Here is a 24,096-nt window from a genome sequence, read left to right on the forward strand (position 1 = left end):
TTCCCATCACTGTGTGATCCGATGACGGTCCCAGGACGAGATGGTGGATCTCCCCAGTAATAGAATCGCATACAGATAGATTGCTTGTCTCTGTGCCGCCACATTGTTATTTTTTATTTTTTTCTGCTTCCCATCTTGCTTCATCAAGAGCAAACATGTCACCTATTATTCCTTCTAGCGCCCCCTAGTGTGTGCAGTGTTCATGGCAGATCTATGGAAGTGGACAAAGTATTGGCCCTGGGGTGGGTGCACAGTGTAAAACCTGCAGCTCCATTGAAGTTTCTGATGACATCCTCTCCTGGACTGAAATGGCTTCCACTGATTTCACTGCATCCTGTGAGCTTCTCACAATGTGCATTAAAAGCTGCAGCAAGTCAGATGGAGCTCCGCCTCATTTCCTGCCTGGAGGACATCCAGCATCATCTAGCGCATTTTTCCTTAGCCTGACTGTCCCTGGCCCACCCCTTTTATTCATTGGATTTCAGTTCATGGAGGCTCAACATCACAGGTGGGCGTTACCTAGGGTGGTCTGTATGCAAATGCCATCCGCCTAGGAATGCCCGCTTCTCCAGACTGGCACCCATTCCTCAAAGCCTTTTGATATTTGCATAACTCCTCCCAGGATCCAGCCCACTATTTGCATCAGGACTGAGGGCTCTGTAGTCACTACTGAGGAGGGGGTTGGGATATTTTCAGAAAGTTTATGACCCCCTGCTGGTTTTGTACGTTTGCCCACTGACAAAGAAATGAACAGTCTAGAATTTTAATGGTCTGTTTATTTTACCAGTCAGTGACAGAATAACAACAAAAATATCCAGACAAACACGTTTCCAAAAAGTTATAAATTGATTGGCATTTTAATGAGTGAAATAAGTATTTGATCCTTTTCGCAAAACATGACTTGGTGGAGAAACCCTTGTTGGCAATCGGAGGTCAGCCGTTTCTTGTAGTCGGCCAGCAGCTTTGCTCACATCTCAGGATGGATTTTGTCCTCTTTGCAAATCCTCTCCAAGTCATTAAGGTTTGGAGGTTGACATTTAGTAACTCGAACCTTCAGCTCCCTCCACATATTTTCTATGGGATTAAGGTCTGGAGTCTGGCTTGGCCACTCCAGGACCATAATGTGCTTCTTCTTGAACCACTCCTTTGTTTTCTTGGCCATTTGTGTTTTTGGGTCGTTGTCATGCTGGAATACCCATCTACGACCCATTTCAAATGCCATGGCTGAGGGGAAGGAGGTTCTCACCCATCATCTCTTAGATGTGGTGAAGTTTTCCTGTCCCCTTAGCAGAAAACACCCCCCCAAATCATAATGTTTCCACCTCCATGTATGATGGTGGGGGATGGTGTTCTTGGGGGTCAAATGCAGCATTCCTCCTCCCCCCCCCAAACACTTCGAGTTGCGTTGATGCCAAAGATCTCGATTTTGGTCTCATCTGATCTAGAGCTGCACGATTCTGGCTAAAATGAGAATCACGATTTTTTTGCTTAGAAGATGGATCACGATTCTCGCGGCGTAACCTCATTTTTCACATTAAAACAAAAAAAAATTAGCTAACTTTACTGTTTTTTTATTTTTTTATTATTGAAGTGTATTTTTTCCCAAACAATTGCATTTGAAAGACTGCTGGGCAAACACAGTGTGGCATAAAATATTGCAGCAATTGCCATTTTATTCCCTAGGGCAGTGATGGCGAACCTTGGCACCCCAGATGTTTTGGAACTACATTTCCCATGATGCTCTGGCACTCTGCAGTGTACTGGAGCATCATGGGAAATGTAGTTCCAAAACATCTGGGGTGCCAAGGTTCGCCATCACTGCCCTAGGGTCTCTGCTAAAATTTTATTATATATATATATATATATATATATATATATATATATAATTTTTTTTTTTATTAATGTTTGGGTGTTCCAAGTAATTTTCTAGCAAAAAATATTGATTTTAACTTAGTGGAGCTTCCGCTCATTGGAACCACCCCCCCCCCCCCCTCTGGCACCACAATTGGCACCTTTCAGGGGGGAGGGGGGTGCAGGTACCTGTACAGTACAGGTATCTGCACCCACTTCTGGCATAGATATCTGCAGAAGCTACGCCCCTTTCCGCAGAATATACGCCCCTTTCCGAAGGTCCCCCGCTGTCTGCTGGGAAACACACGGATCCCAGAGACAGCGGGGACCATCCTTATTGCGCATGCGCAGTAGGGAACCGGGAAATGAAGCCACAAGGCTCCACTTCCTGATTCCCATACCCAAGATGGCGGCGGCAGCACCCGAGAGAGGATCGAGAAATCGGCTTCGGGTGCCGACATCGCGGGCGCGCTGGGCGGGTAAGTGTCCTTATTTTAAAGGTCAGCAGCTGCAGTATTTGTAGACGGATCTTTTCTTTGTCAGTTGGGCAAACATACAAAATCAGCAGCCGATCAAATACTTTTTTCCCCTCACTGTATGTACAGCACCATGCTGACCCCTGACCTTGTCTGCATTGCAGAGCAGCACAGAGACCCAGTGATAACATCAATACAAAATAATAGATATTATGAATGTATGTTTGTTTTACTAAAACGACTAAAAAAGCATGTTGATTGGGGTAAGGGCAGGTGGGATGATTAGGAAAGGCAAAATGTAAGCCGCTCAAAGAGGAACTGCAGTCTGCTCACATAATTTTGTATTAAAAACATCTTTGCCATTCTGAAGCTTCCCTCCAACCACGTTGCATATTTTCTATATACTGTGATTTTGTACTTGCCAAATATGCTGCAGAAATCTCCCTCCACTGAGTCTGGCTGCAGCCATTTTAACTGTGGGCAGCTGAAGCTGTTGCCTGTTCAATTCCTGGATTTACACAGACACACAGAGGCCCATCTCCAGCTCTCATTGGCCCTCTTATGACTCCCCTCCCCTCCCTTAGTGGCAAACACTCACAAGAGTGAGAGAGAGAGCTGTGCATGGTCGCAAGCCTAGACTAATGACCAGACAAACGGGAAGTGGGCTGTATAAGGGATTTACTGGCAGATAAAAAATATTTTACTATCCAAAGTTAAATCTTCTCCTCTTGTTGTTCTTTTAATAGATGGAAAGATGAAAAAAATGACCGAAGTTCCGCTTTAAACTTTAGCTTTTTTACTAAATTCTAAAAAAAAAAAAAAAAAAAAGCTTTGACCCTCTACCAGCTTTTCATTGCTAAATTCTCATTTGTATTCTTTTTTTTTTTCTTTCACTTCCTGTCCTGGAATCGGCGTTTGTCGCCAAAACAGGAAGTGCAAGGAAATCTGCCAAAAGGGTCATCAACCTGGCGGGGGGTCTAGCCTCCTCTATTCTGCACAAAACAAAATATATGGTCTTCACTTACACTTGAAATAGTTTCTCTGCTGGCAGCCTGTGGGTGCACAGAGCAACCATTGCATGGCGCTGTTGTACCCCCCCGTGTGGTAGATGTAGCCCTCTGACCTATTCCTTTTACCATCTCTTCCAGATAGAGAATGCTGCTGATGAGCCGCGAGTGCTGTGCATAGTCCAAGACACCACCAACTGCAAGACCATCAATGAACGCATCACTCTGAACCTCCCGGCCTCCACCACCGTGCACCAACTCTTCAAGGATGTGGCTGGCAAAGTGGGCTACGTGAGCGGGACCTTCAGCCTGAAGAGGGGGAATGTAGGCAGCACGGAAGACATGGTGGGTGATCAGACCTCATCTGGTATTAAACTTGATGCCAAAGCAGGGCTTGTGGTTTTTGGCCTCTTGGTATTGGTGCCTGAGTTTAGGGTTAGTTAGGCCTAAAATGCTGACACCAGTGCATTGGACACCAGTGCATTGGACACCAGTGCATTGGACACCAGTGCATTGGACACCAGTGCATTGGACACCAGTGCATTGGACACCAGTGCATTAACCAGTCTATGAATGTGTGGACAGCTGGTGTATTTTGCATAGACACTGCTATTCATTGTGTCCAGTGATTCCCAATTACAACCAACTTTAATAGCCCACAGGGGACCTAGCAGGACACAACGGATCTTTACTTTGCAATTATTTTTATCTCTAACCTCACATTAGATTTTGGTGTTTAGGATAAAAATGATTTACCTGGCCACATACTTGATCAGTTCAAACTGGGCATATAATGACCTAATCAATCCAGGTTCGCTCGCTCTCCCGTGCTCATTGACCACCTTCAGGCTCCGTTGCTTTAATGAGGCTTCCAGGTCCAGAGAGCTTGTGACCTCCTTCCCCCCAACTATGTGACCCAAGAAACGTTCTCCCGGGTAGGTTATGACGGCGCTACACTTAGTGCCGGTTCACACAGGGGGTAACCCGACTTAAAGTGCGAATTTGCAAGGCGATTTGGAGGCAACTTCAGCGCGACTTTGTGTAACTTACAACGCAACTTAAAGTTGCCTCCAGGACAGACGACTTTGGCTGTGGCCAATCACAGAGTAATCTTCTCTGTGGGAGGGAGGGGGTTGCCTGGGTAAACGTGGGAAGTACTTGGGTAAATTGTTACCTTTCTCCTGTAAAGTCGCTTCTGTATAGATGGAGATCCGACTTGGAGATCTGACTTGGAGGCGACTTCCATTGAAATTTATGGGTACGAGTTGCCTAGAAGTCTCTTTGAAGTAGTACAGGAACCTTTTCTGAAGTCGGAGCGACTTCAGTAGTGTACATTAAACGCTTCCCGACCGGCACACGACGATGTACGTCGGCAGAATGACACGGATAGGCACATGGGCGTACAGGTACGTCCCTTTAAAATGTGCCTCCATGCCATCACGTGCGCACTGCCTGGGACCTCCGTGAGTCCGATCGCGGGTCCTGCGGACTCTTATCGCCACGGGGATACCCGCGATCGTCTCACGGGGAGGAATAATGGGGAGATGCTAAAGTAAACAAGCATCTCCCCGTTCTGCCTAGCAACAGTGACTCTGATCTCTGCTCCCTGTAATTGGAGCAGAGATCAGTGATGTGTAAAACACAGCCACGCCCCCCACAGCTAGTAACGCGCCCCTAGGACACTCGTAACCCCTACACTGCCACTTCCTGGTTAACCCCTTCACTGCCAGTGTCATTTACACAGGAATCGGTGCATTTGTATAGCACTGATTTCTGTATAAATGACAATGGTTCCCAAAATGTGTCAAAAATGTCCAATTGTGTCCGCCATAATGTCGCAGTCACAATAAAAATCGCTGATTGCAGCCATTACTAGTAAAAAAAAAAAAAATATTAATAAAAATGCCATAAAACTATCCCCTATTTTGTAAACGCTATAACTTTTGCACAAACCAATCAATATTTGGTAATATTTTACCAAAAATATGTAGAAGAATACGTATCGGTCTAAACTGAGGGAAAAAAAGCCACTTTGCACGACCGTGCAATTGTCTATTAAACGACACAGTGCCGGATCGCAAAAAGTGGTCTGGTCTTAAGCTAGCAAAATGGTCCGGTCTGAAGTGGTTAAGACGGCTCTCATTTACTTCTATGGCATTTCTTATGTCCAGCGACTTGAAGACTTACAAAGTCGGATCCCAAGTCGCTGTAGTGTGAACCGGCACTTGGGGCTTTCTCACACTAGCAGGGGGACGAGCGGTAAAACTCTGGCACTGAGCTGCATTCTTTCTGCCCCACAGCCGCATCCTCTTTAGCAGTAGAGGCAGCAGGTGGGGGGTGTACACATTCCATGATGCTTTGCGACAGGCATTACACTCGTGGTGTTTTCAGTGGGTGTAGCGCCTGCAGATCACAAACTGAATTTGGCTGCTCTGCAAGCGCCCTGAAACCGAAGCAATCAAGGGGTTAAAGGGGTTGTAAACCTTCAAAGGTTTTTCATCTTAATGCATTCTATTTATTAAGGTGAAAAAAACATTCTGTGATGCAGCTGCCCCTCCAGAGCCCCTCTTTTACTTATCTGAACCCGGTCTTTCCAGCGACGGGGACGAGCACACCAGCTCCAGCTGCTGCCTCGGGTCCAGATTGGATGGATTGATGGCAGCGCAGCCATTGGCTCCTGATACTGTTAATCAAATCCAATGAATGGGGGGGGGCGTGAGTCCTGCTGTCTGTCTCAATAGTTGCAGCAGCAGGACACAGAGTGCCCGCACAAGTGCCCCGAGGGGGAGCGGCTCTACAACGGGGCACTCGAGAAGAGGAGCCATGAGCCCAGAAGAGGAGGATCGGGACCACTCTGTGCAAAACCATCTGCATAGAGGATGCAAGTATGACATGTTTGTTTAAAAAAACAAAAAAAAAAAAAACTTTTTTAGACATCCCTTTTAAAACAGGCAATGGGGAGACGATACGACGTCTCCTCTCTGCCTGTCCACAATGGTCTCTGAACGATCTGTTCACAGATCACTCTTCAAGGTGCAAAGCTTGTGTGAACAAGCCCTTACTCAGCGTGGACTCTTGCACCCAGGACGGTCCACTGGCAATGACATCACCCACTTTTTTGCACCTTGACTGTTGCTCGTGTTGGACTTATGCAGTGTGACAGTGCTCAGGCAATGACCTCATCACCCCGGTAAGCTGTGACACATTTAGGGCCCGGTCACACTGCAATGCAGTGCGGGAGAGCCGCGTTCACTCGTGGCTCTCGGCGATGCGTTCTGATCAGAATGCTATTGCGATCTGCTGCGAAGTCCAGGTTGGGCTATGATCGCCGTGCTGCATGACGGCCACCCAGAACAAGAGCCGTCCCACTCCTCTGTCACTTAACGGTGGGTGGGAGCGCCGCAAAAAGTTAAATGTGGAGTTGGTCTTAAAGCGGAGGGCCGGTTTAAAAAAAAAAAAATTTAAGTCAGCAGCTGCAAACACTGTAGCTGCTGACTTTTAATAAGCACACTTACCTGTCCAGGGCGCCCGCGATGTCAGCCGCCCGAGGCTGACCCGTCCCTTGGTCTCGGGTCCCAGCGCCGCCATTTTGGCTAAGGGAAACAGGCAGTGGAGCCTTACGGCTTCACTGCCCATTTCCTACTGCGCATGTGCGAGTCGCGCAGCGCTTTGTGAATGGGGCGCGCTGTGTTCTGGGACACACAGTTCCCAGAACACAGCGCGACCCATTACCCAGAAGACTCCGCACAGAGGAGAGAAGACCAGAAGAGGCGGAAGAGGCAGATTAGGATGATGTGCCTAGCAACAGGTATTTCTGGTAAGTTAAAAAAAAAAAATTTTTTTAATTTTTTTTTTTTTTCAGATTTTTTTTTCTAATTTTTAATGTTTTTTTTTTTTTTTTCAGGGTGGCCCTCCACTTTAAAGAAAAATAGTAGTAATATAAAAAAATCTAGTACCAAAGCCTCCACTTTTTATTAAGCCCCATACACACAAATAACTTTCCAGTGATAAATGGGTCAAAAGGGAACTTATTTCTAAAGCCCCATACACACTATCAGATTTTCTACTGATTTCTTTTTCCTTCAGACTTGCCAAAACCATGTAGTGAAGGGCCCGCCTGATTGCATACAAATGAAACTCCTAAGGTTTGACCTCATATGGTTTTGGTAAATCTGAAGGGAAAAAATCTGCAGAAAATCTGAAAGTGTGTATGGGGCTTTAGAAATTAGTTCCCTTTTGACCCATTTATCCCTGGAAAGTTATTTCCAATGGTGTCCTAAAACAGATTTTCATCTTTTTACTACTGCAGCCCACTGGCTTCCTTTGTGCCACTACCCCAAACCTCCTGTCTGGGAACGCATACTCTGGGAGCCACCCGATCTTTAGGACTACATGTCCCATCAGTACTCGCCCCCTTGCACTTGCATGCCCCGTCATCGACGTTCTTGTTTCTGGTATCTTGGGCTGCCCAGGCACGTGTGGTACAAGCCGCGCCTGCATTTCAGGCCATAGTTCATGAATGCACATGGAAGGGTGCTTACAGCAGGGGCAGCATAGGACTCTGCAAGGCAATGTACCCTAAAACAGGTATGCTGGGGCAGCAACTGGGGACGGGCGGAGTTGGCAAGGCAAAAGCAAGCCTTCCAAAGGATAGGCAGCACACATGGTAAGTGCTGAGGTCGGCGGCTGTGTCTTCTAACATTATTAGGGTTTTATTACATTTTTATTGTATGATGTACTTTGGTTCATAGAATATTGTCGCTGGCAAGAGTTTGCCTCCAAAAGATTGAGACAGATGGCGGGAAGTCGTTTTATCGTTTTTTCTCAAGTCCAGTTGCTATCTTCTTTTTCAGACTGAGCTGGATCCCAGCCCGGATCAGTCTCTCCTGGATGCTGGTTTTGAGGCGGGGAAGAAGAATTTCCTCCATATATCAGATAAGAATGGGGAGCAGCCGCAGCTGACATCGGTAAGATCCCACCTGTATGTCACATCCCAATAAAGATCTATAAATCGTACCCCAGGTCTGCACATCAGAGGTTTCATGTAACGGATCTTCTTCCTCACCAGACTGACCACACTGGCCTCCTGAATCCAATTCATCATACCTACAGAGAGGGTGTCTTCTCTTCATAAGAGGCAATCTGATTCCAGCTGTCATAGAAAACTTAAAGCCAACTCCCTGGCATACCTATAACCGCTTCCAGCCCAAAGACGTCGTATGAATTTTGAGTGGGGATATCTGAATGAGGGGTGCAGCTGCGGGCATCATTCAGATATCTTTTTTTTCCTTACACTGTAAGAACAATCATAGGGGCAGTTCAGCCGCTTGATCATTCTTAGCCGCCCTTCAGTGCTTCTCCCGTCTCACCCGTGCGATCGGCGAGCCGGAGAATGAATCCATTGCTCCCGAACGTTTACCATAGAGATTTCCCCAGATGGTACCCAGTCATCTCTATGACCCTCAGAAGCCCGGGTGCGACGTTATGACGTCCGGGCCAGGGGAAGTAAACAATGTCGGGAAGCAACTGAAAGGGCCAAGGCAGTGTTTTGTGTGTGTGTGTTTTTTTATTTTTTATTTTATTTTTATTTATTTTTTTGTTCTTGTGCTTTATCTCAGTCTTTCCAGCCTGGAGGAGAGATGTGGGGTCTTGCAGAGACCCCACATAGAGACCCCACATCTCTCCATAAAGAGGACCTGTCACGCACTATTCCTATTACAAGGGATGTTTACATTCCTTGTAATAGGAATAAACGTGATCAAAAAATTTTTTTTTTAAAGAGAAAGTAAAATGAACAAATAATAAAAACATTTTTTAAAGCCCACCCCGTGCTCACGCACAGAAGCGAACTTATAGGTAAGTCGTGCCCACATATGTAAACCGTGTTCAAATCACACATGTGAGGTATCGCCCTGTGCGTTAGAGCGAGACCAATAATTCTAGCACTAGACATCCTCTGTAACTCTAAACTGGTAACCTGTAAAGAATTAAAAAAAGTCACCTATGGAGATTTTTAAGTACCAAAGTTTGTGCGCAATTTTAAAGCGTGACCTGTTTGGTATCTATTTACTCAGTGTAACCTCATCATTTACACAAACGTGTGATATGAGGACACGCGTGCAGGTGCACTTCTTCTGTGCTAGCCTGTGTGCATCCATAGACGCACACAGCTTGGCTCGGCCACCCCTCCCCCAGCCTCTGGACACTGAAAGGAGATGAAGCAAGCTGATGAGATGATGTCTGCGTCACTTTGCTCTCTTCCATCATCTGGCTTCTTAAGCTGTTCCCGACCGACTCGTGTGTATTTACGGGGGCAGAATGGCTCCCCTGCGCGAAACCCCATATGGGTATGGGGTTCCTTTTTAAGAGCAGCCAAAAAATAAATAAATTGAGGGGGCCCGTTGCACATGGTAGCCGGTCATGATCGCCTCTGGCCAAGTGCTGTCGCATGCACAAGCGCCAGCACGGGTATGTATGTATGTGTAAACGCACAAATCCCTGTGCTGTCAGAGGAGAGAAGACATGTCGTTTGTTCCTAGTAAGTAGGAACAGCGATATGTCTGCTCCTCCTACTCAGTCCTATCCCTGCACAGTTGCAACACACTGAGGGAACACACATTTAACCCCTTGATCGCCCTCTAGTGTTAACCCCTTCCCTACCAGTATCATTTACACAGTAATCAGTGCATTTTTATAGCACTGATCGCTGTATAAATGTCAATCCCAAAAATGTGTCCAAAAAGGTCCGATCTGTCAATCGCATTGTCACAATACCACAAAAAATTGCACATCACCGCCATTACAAACTGCTGTAAAAAAAAAATACAAAAGCCATAAAACTTTCCCATAGTTTGTAGACTTGTGAGCTTTTTTTATGATAACATTGCATGACCGCGCAGTTACCAGTTAAAGTGATGCAGTGAAAAGTGCTCTGGTCCGGAAGGGGGTAAAACCTTCCGGGGCTGAAGTGGTTTTAAAAACAAGAATGCACATTTTTGCTGCCTTATTTTTTTTTAACCAACCTAAAACATACTAACACCAATTAAATAAAATAAAAAAATCCTGTCCCAAAATAAAAAATGCCCATTTGACCCTGACCTAGAGCAAGCCTTGATCTAGGTCATTTCTTGTGCTTTTTTTTTTTTTAATGTCGTATTATTATTAATAATAATAATAATAATAATAATAATAATAATTATTATTATTATTTATTCATTTTAATGTTTTTACGATTTTTTTTTTTTCTTTTTTTCCTCTGCAACGAGAGATACAGTTTATCTCTTTCCTCCATTCACAGAGAGAACACACAGGGGTGGGCTTCACAATGACTATCACCGCGATCAGGTGACCAGGAATGTGGAGCTCCATGTCCAGATTGTTAGTACAGGGCCTTGACACGATGAATCCCCAGTCGCTGTGCAGTGAGCTCCCCCACGGGAAAAAGCCCAGCGCATATTTGTGTACGCTGAGCGTGAAGGGGTTAAAGGGTTTTTGTAGCTGTCTGCAAAGATTTCCCTTGAAGTCCCGTGTTGTTATTTTGACCGGAAATTAAGGGAAATTCCTCCGGTGATTTCACAACTGCAAAAACATGGCAAAGGGTTTAACCATTTTCCAACCTTGTGCAAAAAAATAAAAAATAAAATTACCTTTCAGCGGAAGTTGTGCTTTAAACATTTTGTCTCTCTCTTCTCCGCTACTGCTCCCTGCACCCATCCTGGCCCCGGCACGTGGAGGCAGAGAGGAGAGCGAGTTTTTCCTAAGCCAGTGAAAGATGCTAAAGAGATGAGTGTAAAGCCGGCCATAGATTGAATTTTCGGTTGGTTCAGCAGGGACTGCCCCAAATTTGATCCATCTATGGGCAGGCTGGTTGCACTGAAGTCGTTCCATTGATCGACTTCAGTACAACCAGCCTGTCGGATTTATTTTTTTCATGTGATCACTGCCAGCGGCTATAGCCATCAGCTGTGATCATTGTGTTCTGCTGGCAGGGAAAGCTCCCCCACCAGCAGAACACGATAGTGCTGCAGGATGGGTTCCAATCAGTGTTGATGGGGAAATTATGCAAACTGCTCAATCTATGGGCTGCTTAACCACTTCATAACCGTTCTAAAGCCGAAAGACTGCTACAGTGTAGCTCTGTTGTTCTGGAAACAACCCCCAAACCCCCCCCCCCCCCCCCGTGTTCTTTTGCACACGGCTGATCACAGAGCACGGTAGATAGAGGGGCAGTCACAGCAGCCCTTTACCATGTGATCATCTGTGTACAATTACAGTGGATCACATTGTAAACAGATTTGCTGGTTATCCACAGTCGTTTCCCTAAGCGCGAGGAGAGCCAGTAACCGGCAAGTGTGATGGGACATTTACACTGCCAATCAGGGCCCATCGGCGCAGCGCCGTAAGTGCTTGTCGGGGCCCATCGGCGCAGCGCCGTAAGGGCTTGTCGGGGCCCATCGGCGCAGCGTCGTAAGGGCTTGTCGGGGGGGCCCACCGGCGCAGCGTCGTAAGGGCTTGTCGGGGGGCCCACCGGCGCAGCGTCGTAAGGGCTTGTCGGGGGGGCCCACCGGCGCAGCGTCGTAAGGGCTTGTCGGGGGGGGGCCCAGCGTCGTAAGGGCTTGTCGGGGGGGCCCATCAGTGCAGCCTTATTTGCAGTTTTTTGCCCTAAACTAAAAATGTTTCTTCTTCTTCTTCTTCTTCTTCTTCTTCTTCTTCTTCTTCTTCTTCTTCTTCTTCTTCTTCTTCTTCTTCTTCTTCCTCTTCCTCTTCCTCTTCCTCTTCCTCTTCCTCTTCCTCTTCCTCTTCCTCTTCCTCTTCCTCTTCCTCTTCCTCCACCAGTATCAGGTGCAATGGAAACCAAACGATAACATTCGTAAGTGGGGCCCCATGACACCTACGTCATAGAAACCGGAATTCAGAAGGTACTTTTTATGCAGACATTGGGGGGGGCTATTAGGCCCCTGATGCCCTGTCCTTCAGAAGCACCTGATCAAACGCCAATCGTGATTGGTCAGATGTTTCTGTGGCTGAAATGGCCGCATTGAAACGTGAAGTGGCTAAATCCTTGTCTGCCATTTATTTATCTCCTCAGTGGGCAGCCAACCCCACCTGGTAGAACGGTACCTTTCCCAGTTTGCCCCATGCATACTGGGCATCTCCCGGTCACTCAGCTCTGCCACCTATCAGCATTATCCTTGTTGGTGGATAAGCACTGCTGCACAACTGATTGGCTCTGTGTGCTGCTTCTATCTCCCTGAGTTTAGTCCCTGCTTTTTAGTAGATTGCAAAAGGCTGAAACTGGGTACAACTCAGGTTCTTACATGGCTGGTATTAAAGCGGGAGTCCGCCGGGACTCCGCGTTTTTTTTTTTTTTTTTTTTTAAAGCCAGCAGCTACAAATACTGCAGCTGCTGACTTTTAAAATAGTGACACTTACCTGTCCAGCGCGCCCGCGATGTCGGCACCCAAAGCCGATCTCTCGATCGTCTCTTGGGTGCTGCCGCCGCCATCTTGGGTATGGGAATCAGGAAATGGAGCCTTTCGGCTTCATTTCCCGGTTCCCTACTGCGCATGCGCGAATCGCGCTGCGCAATAAGGACGGTCCCCGCTGCCTCTGGAATCTGTGTGTTTCCCAGCAGGCAGCGGGGCACTTGCGGAAAGGGGCAGGCACTTGCGGAAAGGGGCGTAATCTACTGTACAGGTACCTGCACCCCCCTCCCCCCTGAAAGGTGCCAATTGTGGCGCCGGAGGGGGGGGGGGTTCCGATGAGCGGAAGGTCCACTTTAGGGTGGACCTCCGCTTTAATGAGAAACATTTAAAGGAGAAGTACAACCAAAGCCCAATTGGCTGTACTTCTATTGATCACAGAAGTGCAATTCATTTTGCACTTCTATGACCTGTTTTCAGCAAAGAGGGGGGCTCAAGGACATCACAAGTCGGTCAAGGGTCTGCGTCCTCACGATCATGGATTCGGGATCTGCCCAGATGCTTGGACTGACACCCGGCTCAGCCTCTCAGCATGCCGCTGAGAGCCTGAGCCGGCTGCCCCCATCCCTCCACAGTTCAGCGCTCCAATGAGCAAGGAGGGAGAAGAGCAGAGTGCTGGTGACTGACAGTCACCAGCTCCCTGCTCGGGTTGCTGTGAGACCCGAGCAATCGACTGTTTGATCGCTTGGTTCACAGTGTAGAGCAGGGATCCTCAAACTACGGCCCTCCAGCTGTTGCAAAACTACACATCCCATGAGGCATTGTAAAACTCTGACATTCACAGACATGACTAGGCATGATGGGAATTGTAGTTCCTGAACAACTGGAGGGCCATAGTTTGAAGACCCATGGTGTAGAGGCTCTGGTGGACCGATCCACCTAGGTCAGTGATGGCAAACCTTGACACCCCAGATGTTTTGGAACTACATTTCCCATGATGCTCAACTAGACAGCAGAATGCATGAGCATCATAGGAAATGTAGTTCCAAAACATCTGGGGTACCAAGGTTCACCATCACCGACCTAGGTAAGTATTAATCTGGAAAAAAAAACCAACCCCATACTTATCTTTTAACCACTTCCCGACCAGTGCACGACGATGTACGTCGACAGAATGGCACGGGCAGGCATATTGGCGTACATGTACGTCCAATATTCAATGCCACCCTGCCATCGGGAGCGCGCCGCCGGCGGCGCGCTCCCGCGCTGGTCGGGACCCCCGTGAGTCCGGTCGTGGGACCCGCGGACTTGATCGCCGCGGGCATCCCCGCGATCGTCTCACGGGACGGCTGAATGGAGGAAATGCCGTGTAAACAGCATCTCTCCATTCTGCCTAGCAACTAGTGACGCTGATCTCTGCTCCATGTGATTGGAGCAGAGATCAGTGTTCACTAAATGAAAGCCCAACCCCCCCACAGTTAGTAACACACCCCTAGGAACACTTAACCCCTACACTGCCACCCACTGGTTAACCCCTTCACTGCCAGTGTCATTTACACAGGAATCACTGCATTTATATAGCAGTGATTACTGTATAAATGACAATGATCCCAAAAATGTGTCAAAAATGTCCGATGGGTCCCCGACAATGTCGCAGTCACAATAAAAATCGCTGATCGCCGCCATTGCTAGTAAAAAAAAAAAAAAAAAAAAAATATTAATAAAAATGCTATAAAACTATCCCTAATTTGTAAACGCTATAACTTTTGCGCAAACCAATCAATAATCGCTTATTGCGTTTTTTTTTTTTTTTTTTTTACCAAAAATATGTAGAAGAATACGTATTGGCCTAAACTGATAACTTACATATTTTTGGGGGATATTTATTATAACAAAAAGTAAAAAATAATGCGTTTTTTTCAAAATTGTCGCTCTGTTTTTGTTTATAGCGCAAAAAATAAAAACCGCAGGGGTGATCAAATACCACCAAAAGAAAGCTCTATTTGTGGGGAAAAAAAGGACGTCAATTTGTTGTCGGAAAACCTGATCATTCTGAACGCGGTGCCGTTCGTTGTGTACGACGGGACTACGTAGAGACCAGTAGCCAATAACTTTCGTCTCGTAATTTATTCTGAGCATGCGCGGCACTTTGTCCTTCGGAATTCTCTACAAATGATCGGAAAAAGTCTGATCGGATTTTTTCGTCGGAAAATTTTAGATCCAGCTCTCAAAATTTTTCCGTCTGAATTTCCGACAGGGAAAAAGCCCGATAGAGCCCACACACGATTGGATTTTCCGACAACATAATCCGATCAGACCGATTCCGTTGGAATTTCCGACTGTGTGTACAGGGCATTCCACTGTTACTTAAAAAAAAAAAATCCTATTGCAAGAAATGTAAACATTCCGTGTAATAGAAGAATGACAAGTCCTCTTTATGGAGAGATCTGGGGTCAAAAAGACCCCAAATTTCAGAGTCTGAGCTAGTTGGCTCACCTTTTTTTTTTTTTTTTTTTTTTTTTTTTTCTTTGTTTTGTTTATCAGTTTTTTCTTTTTAGTAGATTTTGTCACCAGACCCCCTAATATTGAGATCTGGAGGAAAGTTTATTTTCTTATCCTACAAATAACCCAAGGAATAATAAAGGAAGATATTCAGCAGCGATATAAATATAATGTATTATAGATTAATAGTTGATGTAAATATTACATTAAGTATACGTTAAGGCTATAGGACCCTATTAGATTTAGTGTTATGATTTGATGAATTATTAGGGTGGCTTATTATTGTATTCATTTTTATTTTTTGTCCATGAATTTAATATGTGTCGCTGCTGGTCTGTCTGTTATATTTGTTTTGCAAGGTTGGTTTTGATTTATTTTTCATTTTTAAATGGGTTAATGCCTCCTTCTGTTATTATGCAGAGGTTTTGTTATAAATGGAAAAATAATTTGAATTATACTTAAAAAAATAAAATAAATAAAAAGACCCCCAAATCTTTAACTTTTAGATTTTTTGAAAAAAAAAAAATAAATAAGTTTTTTTTTTTCAATTCTTTGTTAAGCACTTCAGCCCCGGAAAAATGTACCCCCTTTCTGATCAGAGCACTTTTTGCGATTCGGCACTGCGTCACTTTAACTGACAATTGCATGGTTGTGCGACGTGGCTCCCAAACAAAATTGATGTGTTTTTTTTTTGTTTGTTTTTTTTCCCCCCACAAATAGAGCTTTCTTTTGGTGGTATTTGATCACCTCTGCGGTTTTTATTTTTTGCACTATAAACAAAAAAAAGCGACAATTTTTGAAAAAAAACGTTATTTTTTACATTTTGCTATAATAAATATCCCCCATATATATATATATATAAAAAAACTCAGTTTAGGCCAATACGTTTTCTTCTACATATTTTTTCTACATATTTTTGGTAAAACCAAAATCGCAATAAGCGATTGGTTTGCGCAAAAGTTTATAGCGTTTACAAAACGGGGTAGTTTTTTTGGCATTTTTTACAGTATTAATTTTTATATATTTTTTTTTAATGGTGGCGCTCAGTGATTTTTTTTTATAGTGACTGCGACCTTATGGCAGACACTTTGGACATTTTTAACACATTTTGGGGACTATTGTCATTTATACAGTAATCAGTGCTATACAAATGCACTGATTCCTGTGTAAATGACACTGGCAATGAAGGGGTTAACCACTAGGTGGCAGGGGAGGGGTTAAGTGTGTCCTGGGGTGTGTTTCTAACTGTGGGGGGCCGTGGCTGTGTGTGACACATCACTGATCTCTGCTCCCATTACAGAGATCAGTGACAGTGTCGCTAGGCAGAACTGGGAGATGCTTGTTTACATTAGCATCTCCCCGTTCTTCCTCCCCATGAGACGATCGCGGGTATCCCTGTGGTGATCGAGTCCGCGGGACCTGCGACCTGACTCACTGAGTTTGCCGCGGGCGCCCACCCGCTGGCCGCCTCTTAAAGGACAACATACAGGTACGTGATTCTGCCTGTACGAGCCCTTCTGCCAACGTATATCGGCGCAAGGCGGTTGGCAAGCGGTTAAGCAAAAAATAAAACCCAGTGGTGATTAAATGGCACCAAAAGAAAGCTCTATTTTGTGTGAAAAAAATAAATAAAAAATGTCATAAGGGTTCGGTTCTGCATGACGGAGCAATTGCCATTCAAAGGGAGATGGCGCTGAATGTTGACCTGGGCAGGAAGGGGGTGTAGGTGGTTGAAGAGATGACTCCGGGCCTTTCTTAGTTGTTTCTCTGATCTGATGTAGGATGAATCGGGGGGCACAGCGGACAGCAGCGGTCTCGATGACAGCACGCAGGAGAAGTTCATTGGACCTCTTCCCCGGGACGGCTCTGTGGGCTGCACGAGCGACTACGTCAGTCAGAACTACTCCCATTCATCACTGCTCCATAAATCCGACACTGGTACGTGTCCTCCCCTCCGCTGACCTTCCATGGCGCCCTTCTCCACAGCGAGGAGCCGATATTTGTCCTGTCATTTTTTCTATTGGTTCATCTCTATCTCTCTCTCTCTCTCCTTCCAGGTTACGTGGGGTTAGTAAACCAAGCCATGACCTGCTACCTGAACAGCCTGCTGCAGACACTGTATATGACCCCCGAGTTCCGCAACGCTCTCTACAAGTTAGTATTGTGAAAACCCTTTTTTTTTATTTTTAATAGTGATAGTCAAAGCCAGAAAAATTAGCCATGAGGGATATTTACTAAAACTGGTACACACAGAATCTGGTGCACCTCTGCATAGTAACCAATCGACTTCCAGGTTTTTATTGTTCTCTTCGGAGTAACCCTTAATGCATCCAGTGGGTTCCTAGTCCCTTTAGTAACTTATTTTCGTTTTGTGATCATTTCAGTATCTTTCCATATTTTGCTCAGTGCATCTGCTGTTTCATTAATACTCATTTAAAGCTAAACTCCGGGATAGGCAAAAACTGTGTAAATCAATCAGTCGTCTACTGTATATTCTTCCTGAATCTCGGTGAGATCTGTGTATTTCTTCCAGATCTGTGCTGTAATCCAGTGTGAGACTTTTCCTTCCTTAAATAAAGACCGCTCACTGCTGCTCTCTCCCCTTGTGCAGGGGGTCTGGTCTGGTCTCCGCCTCCTCCTGTAGTTTCCTGCGCCTGTAGTGGGTGGAGCTGCTGGGCCCCTCTCACAGCGCTGCTCTCTCTCCTTGTGCAGGGGGACTGGTCTTGTCTCCACCCCCTCCTGTAGTTTCCTGCAGGCCACTTGTAATGGGTGGAGCCTGCTGGGTGCCTCCCACAGCTCTGCTCCCTCTCCTTGTGCAGGGGGACTGGTCTTGTCTCCACCCCCTCCTGTAGTTTCCTGCAGGCCACTTGTAATGGGTGGAGCCTGCTGGGTGCCTCCCACAGCTCTGCTCCCTCTCCTTGTGTCGGGTGACTGGTCTTGTCTCCACCCCTTCCTATAGTGGGTGGGGCCTGCTTGCCCCTCCCACAGCTCTGCTTTCTCTCCTTGTGCAGTGTGGCTGGTCTTGTCTCCGCCCCTCCTACACACAGAATCTGGTGCGGCTGTGCATGGTAACCAATCATGAAGCTTTCACAATAAAACCTGGAAGCTAATTGGTTTCTATACACAGATGCACCGGTTTTAGTCTCCCCCGCAGTCTCCTCTGTCATAAAAGCCCCTCTATTAGTGTGTGTGTTTGTTTGTTTTTTTTTTTTGTTTGTTTTTTTTGTTTTTTGTTTTTTATTGGGATTTACTTTCACTTTAAAGCGGGAGTTCCGCCGTTTTTTTTTTTTTTTAAAGCCAGCAGCTACAAATAGTGCAGCTGCTGACTTTTAAAATAATGACACTTACCCGCCCAGCGCGCCCGCGATGTTGGCACCCGAAGCCGATCTCTCGATCGTCTCTTGGGTGCTGCCGCCGCCATCTTGGGTATGGGAATCAGGAAGTGGCTTTCGGCTTCATTTCCCGGTTCCCTACTGCGCATGCGCGAGTCGCGCTGCGCAATAAGGATGGTCCCCGCTGTCTCTGGGATCCATGTGTTTCCCAGCAGGCAGCGGGGGACTTTTGGAAAGGGGCGTAGATTCCGCAGAAAGGGGCGTAGCTTTTGCAGAATCTACGCCGGAAGTGGGTGCAGATACCTGTACTGTACAGGTACCTGCACCCCCCTCCCCCCTGAAAGGTGCCAATTGTGGCGCCAGAGGGGGGGAGGATTCCAATGAGCGGAAGGTCCACTTTAGGGTGGAGCTCCGCTTTAAGGTGTTTTATGCCTCGCCTAAAATTCAATTACTATTTTTTTTTTTTTTTTTTTTTATACTAATGAACACATACGTGGATTTTTTGATCTATAATCTGCTTGATGTTTAGCATTCACATGTTGTTCTGACAGGTGGGAGTTTGAAGACCCCGATGAGGACCCAGTAACCAGCATCCCCTACCAGCTGCAGAGGCTCTTCGTCTTATTACAGACAAGTAAAAAAAGGGCGATTGAAACAACAGACGTGACGCGGAGTTTCGGATGGGATAGTAGTGAAGGTAAAACTTTGATAAAGCATACATTGTTAGAGGATCATGTCTGCTTAGCATGCTCTAAGCCCTAACTATTGTTGTGTTTGACAGCCTGGCAGCAGCATGATGTGCAGGAGCTCTGCAGGGTCATGTTTGATGCTCTGGAGCAGAAATGGAAGCAGACGGAGCAGGTAAGTGTCCCTGGAGGGGGGAGGGGAGGGATGTTAACTGCTGAAGATATACATTGCTCTAGTTGTGCAGTATGTCCATTGTACAGCTCCCCTGAGGAGGCCTGAGCCTCCTCTTTCATAGAGTGCCTTCATATCGTAACTGGGATTGCTTAAATACTAGCCGACCCACCACAGTACATTTACTGCGGGGGCAGGGCATCACAATTGCATAGATGGACATCATTGTGCCTGCTCGGGCTTATTGCTTTTTGGAGAACGGTGACGCCAATAGTTTTCAGTGCTAAAAAAAAAAGCACTGTCACTGTACTAGTGACACTGGCTGAGAAAGGGGTGAATATCAAGGGCGGTTATGAGTCCTTAGGGAGTGCTTTCTAACTGTAGGGGAGGTGCTTGTACTGTGGGAAGACAGGGATTCGTGTTCCTGCTTAGCAGAAACACAGGATCTCTTTCTTCCCTTGTCACAGAACAGCAATCTGCCTTGTTTATATAGGCAGACCACCGTTCTGCCTCTGTCGGGAACGATGGGCGGACCTGCTGATTTGGCTCCCGCTGTGTCCAATTGCAGCGGAAGCTGGACTCCCAGTGGCGCTCCGCGGACCTGGAAGTGGGGGAAACGTGCAGGTACGTGATTTCGCCTGCAGGAGCCGCCACCCCGCAGTACATATTACATCTACATATATATGGGGAGGTTGGCAAGCAGTTAAACATACAGTCACCTGTCAGTGTCATGAGATCGGCTGTCAGTACATCGGGATTGATCAATTTTTAAATATATATCCAATAGTCTGTAGACGGTATCATTTTTACACAAAACAATTATTATTATGCACTAATTGGGCCAGATTTTTTAAGAAACTTTGTGTGTGTTTTTTTTTTTTTTTTATCCATTAGGCCCCTTTCACACTGACGTCCCGTTCAGGCCCGCCTGTCAGTTTTTCAGGCGGACCTGAACGGGTGCTCCATAGAGCTCTATGGAGCGTCGGATGTCAGCGGTGACATGTCCGCTGACATCCGACCCGCTCCGATCCGAAAAAGTGTGACGGAGGAAAAAGCTATTTTTCCATCCGTCTGCGGATCGGATCGGGTGACGACGGGCACTGCGGTCCGTCGTCATCCGATCTCCCATAGGGGAGAGCGGCGCTGTGACAGGTCCGTCCCTGCGCAGTGTGCAGAGACGGAGCTGTCATCTCCCTGCTCAGCGGGGATCGGCGGAGTGATCCCCGCTGAGCAAACGGATATCCACGGGGCGGATCAGAACTGATCCGCCCCGTGTGAAAGGACCCTTACAGAATTCTCTTCGTACATCCAGCCGTGCTGCTGACAAAGATGGTCTGTCAGATGACATCTCCTCCGCGGCACTTTACAAGCATTTCCACTTAAAGGCTAAGTTCACATACACTATATTGCCAAAAAGTATTGTGACGCCTGCCTTTACACACACATGAACTTTAATGGTGTCTTAGTCCGTAGGGTTCAATATTGAGTTGGCCCATCCTTTGCAGCTATAACAGCTTCAACTCTTCTGGGAAGGCCGTCCACAAGGTTTAGGAGTGTGTCTATGGGAAGGTTTGACCATTCTTCCAGAAGCGCATTTGCGAGGTCAAGCACTGATGTTGGATGAGAAGGCCTGGCTCGCAATCTACGCTCTAATACATCCGGAAGGGATTCTATCAGATTGAGGTCAGGACTCTGTGCAGGTCAGTCAAGTTCCTCCACCTCAAACTCGCTCATCTGTGTCTTTATGGACATTGCTTTGTGCACTGGTCCAAATCATTTGGTGGAGGGGGAATATGGTGTGGGGTTGTTTTTCAGGGGTTGGGCTTGGCCCCCTAGTTCCAGTGAAGGGAACCCTTAAGACTTCAGCATACCATTTTTGGACAATTTCATGCCTCCAACTTTGTGGGAACAGTTTGGGGATGGCACCATAATCCCTCCTCCACCAAATCCACAAAGCAAGGTCCATAAAGACATAGATGAGCTAGTTTGGGGTGGAGGAACTTGACTGGCCTCAACCTGATAGTACAAGAATTCGAGTGGAGACTGTGAGCCAGACCTTCTTGTCCACATCAGTGCCTGACTTCACAAACGCTCTTCTGGAAGAATGGTCAAACATTCTTCCAGAACGGCCTTCCCAGAAGAGTTGAAGCTGTTATAGCTGCAAAGGGTGGGCCAACTCAATATCGAACCCTTCGGACTAAGACTGGGATGCCATTAAATTTCATGTGTGTGTAAAGGCAGGCGTCCCAATACTTTTGGTAATATAGCGTATTTGAACATGTTACACCCAGGTTTAGGATGTAACCTGTTTAGCATGCACCCCTCTGTGACTGTGGGTGGGGGATCCTCTCCCCATATCTACTGTCACAGTTTGAGAACAGTATGGCCACACAAGGCTCTGCCCACACGGCTGCTCCATTCATTCACAGTTTCTTGTGAAAGAATAAACTACAAGTACCATCAACCGTTGCAGCTGATGGCTGCTTGTTCTCGGTGAACTACGAGGGCGTTGGTGAGCGCTCTCAAAGTTCATTGATCTTTCTGCCTGTATCTGAGATATGATCAGAAAGCTTTCCTGAGAGTCAGGAGGAGCCTGACGTTGTACCCACGATCTGCTGATCTGAATCCTTAGGATAAAAATAAAAAAATAGACATTTATTGCGGTGCGATTTCCTGTGCGAATCACAAGCAGCGTTCCGCACTGCACAAGTGTGACCCCAGGCTTAAAAGACTTGGCTTTTTTTTTTTTATCTAAGAACCCCTCTCAGGTTTTTATTTGATTTCCCATCACTTCCAATCTCAGTTGGGATGGGTATTCAGGAGGAATCGCCTCAACAGGGAGCACAGGCGGCAGTAAAAACCTGACAGAGGCTCTAATTTATTAGTTACCTGGTCCATCCAGAACACGTTTTCCAGGAATTCCATTTAAATCTGTTGCAGTTTAATTTTTTGTTTTTCTTTTTGTTGGCAGGCCGACCTCATCAATCAGCTGTATCAGGGGAAGCTGAAAGATTACGTCCGGTGCTTGGAGTGCGGCTATGAGAGCTGGCGGATCGACACCTTTCTAGACATCCCTCTTGTCATCAGGCCGTATGGCTCCAGCACAGGGTTTGGTAGTGTGGTATGTTTCTGTACTGAGGGGTATCTCCTTGTTGCTGGGGGGGTGGGGGGGGGAGGGGTTGAAGTTGCTATTTAGTTTTGGGAGGAGGGTCGTCCTCCTTAACCACTTCCATACCGGGCCTATTCTGACACTTCTCTCCTACGTGTAGAAACCATCAGGTTTTTTTTTTTTTTGCTAGAAAATTACTTGGGACCCCCAAACATTACATATGATCTTTCTTTTTCTTTTTATTTTTTTTTAAGCATGGAGTCTAGGGGGGAAAAAAAAAGTGCAACTTTTCACACGGTATTTGTGCAGGAATTTTTCAAACGCTTTTTTAAAAAACAAAATGAATAAAAAAAAAAAAAAGGCAAAACCGTAAAGTTAGCCCAATTTTTTTTTGTATAATGTGAAAGATGTTACGCCGAGTAAATAGCTACCTAACATGTCACGCTTTAAAATTGCGCACACTCGTGGAATGGTGCCAAACTTTGGCACTTGTAAAATCTTCATAGGCAACGCTTTTCCATTCTTCTTCCTTTTTTTTTTTTTTTTTTTTTTTTTTTTTTTTATTTCTTTTTTTTTACAGGTTACCAGTTTAGAGTTACAGAGGAGGTCTAGGGCTAGAATTGTTGCTCTCGCTCTAACGCACGTGGCAATACCTCACGTGTCATTTGAACACTGTTTACATATGTGGGTGCGTCTTGCGTATGAGTTCGCTTATGTGCGCTGGAACAGGGCACTTTAATTATTAATTTTTCTTTTAATTTTTTTTTTTTTCATATTCACACTTTCTCTTAAAAAAAAAAAAAAAAAAAAAAAAAGGAATGTAAGCTTCCCTTGTAATAGGAATAGTGTGTGACAGGTCCTCTTTATGGAGAGATGTGGGGTCCAGATCTCCTCCAGGCTGGTAAAAACAGAGATTAAAAAAAATAAAAATGAACTGTTTCGGCCTTTCCAGCCAGGTCACCAGCTTTGTTTACATCCGCCGGCCCAGACATGACGTCATAACGTCTCGCCTGGGCCTCCGAGGGTCATAGAGATGACTGGGGACCATCTGGTTACCATAAATCTCTATGATCAACTTCTGGCGGCGGCCAATTCGTCCTCCGGCTCGCTGATCGTATGGGCAAGCCTGGAAAAGCACTGGGTGGGGGGGGGGTGACGATCAAGAGGTTGAACTGCCAGCTGCACCCATCATTCAGATATCGCCACTCAAAGTCCAGAACGTCATATGACGTCCGTGGGCTTTGGGTTCCTTGCACTGACCAGAGCGTCGGAGGAGGATTTGCTGGAGAGTAGACGTGTGTGTTTTTTTTTTTTTTTTAATGTTATTTTTTTATTTATTTTTTTTGTTTCTTTTGTGTTTTTATTTTTTTTTTTATTATTATTTTTTTTTTTTTTTTTTTTTGTAAGTTTTCCCACTGACAAAGGATCAGTCTATTTTTAATGGTCGGTTTATTTTAACAGCGAGAGACAGAATAACAACAAAAATATCCATAAAAGCGCTTTTCAAAAATGTTCTAAATTGATTTGGATTTGCATTTT

The 24,096-nt window shown here is 45.9% G+C and overlaps 1 protein-coding gene across 7 annotated transcripts in view; it reads left to right on the forward strand.

The window, feature by feature from the left end:
• The window catches only part of USP47 (ubiquitin specific peptidase 47), a 123,679-nt gene that overhangs the window by 43,519 nt on the left and 56,064 nt on the right, over positions 1-24,096 (forward strand). For all 7 annotated transcript variants that reach the window (XM_077453569.1, XM_077453562.1, XM_077453566.1 and 4 more), the window contains 7 exons: positions 3,476-3,679; positions 8,188-8,301; positions 17,040-17,196; positions 17,316-17,412; positions 19,142-19,287; positions 19,372-19,451; positions 22,420-22,569. In XM_077453569.1, the coding sequence (XP_077309695.1) occupies positions 3,476-3,679; positions 8,188-8,301; positions 17,040-17,196; positions 17,316-17,412; positions 19,142-19,287; positions 19,372-19,451; positions 22,420-22,569 (948 nt within the window). The remainder of the gene's footprint in view (positions 1-3,475; positions 3,680-8,187; positions 8,302-17,039; positions 17,197-17,315; positions 17,413-19,141; positions 19,288-19,371; positions 19,452-22,419; positions 22,570-24,096) is intronic.

Source organism: Lithobates pipiens, unplaced genomic scaffold (assembly GCF_037356315.1).
Source record: "Lithobates pipiens isolate NorthernLeopardFrog02 unplaced genomic scaffold, aLitPip1_a1.2 Scaffold_24, whole genome shotgun sequence".
Lineage (NCBI taxonomy): Eukaryota > Metazoa > Chordata > Amphibia > Anura > Ranidae > Lithobates > Lithobates pipiens.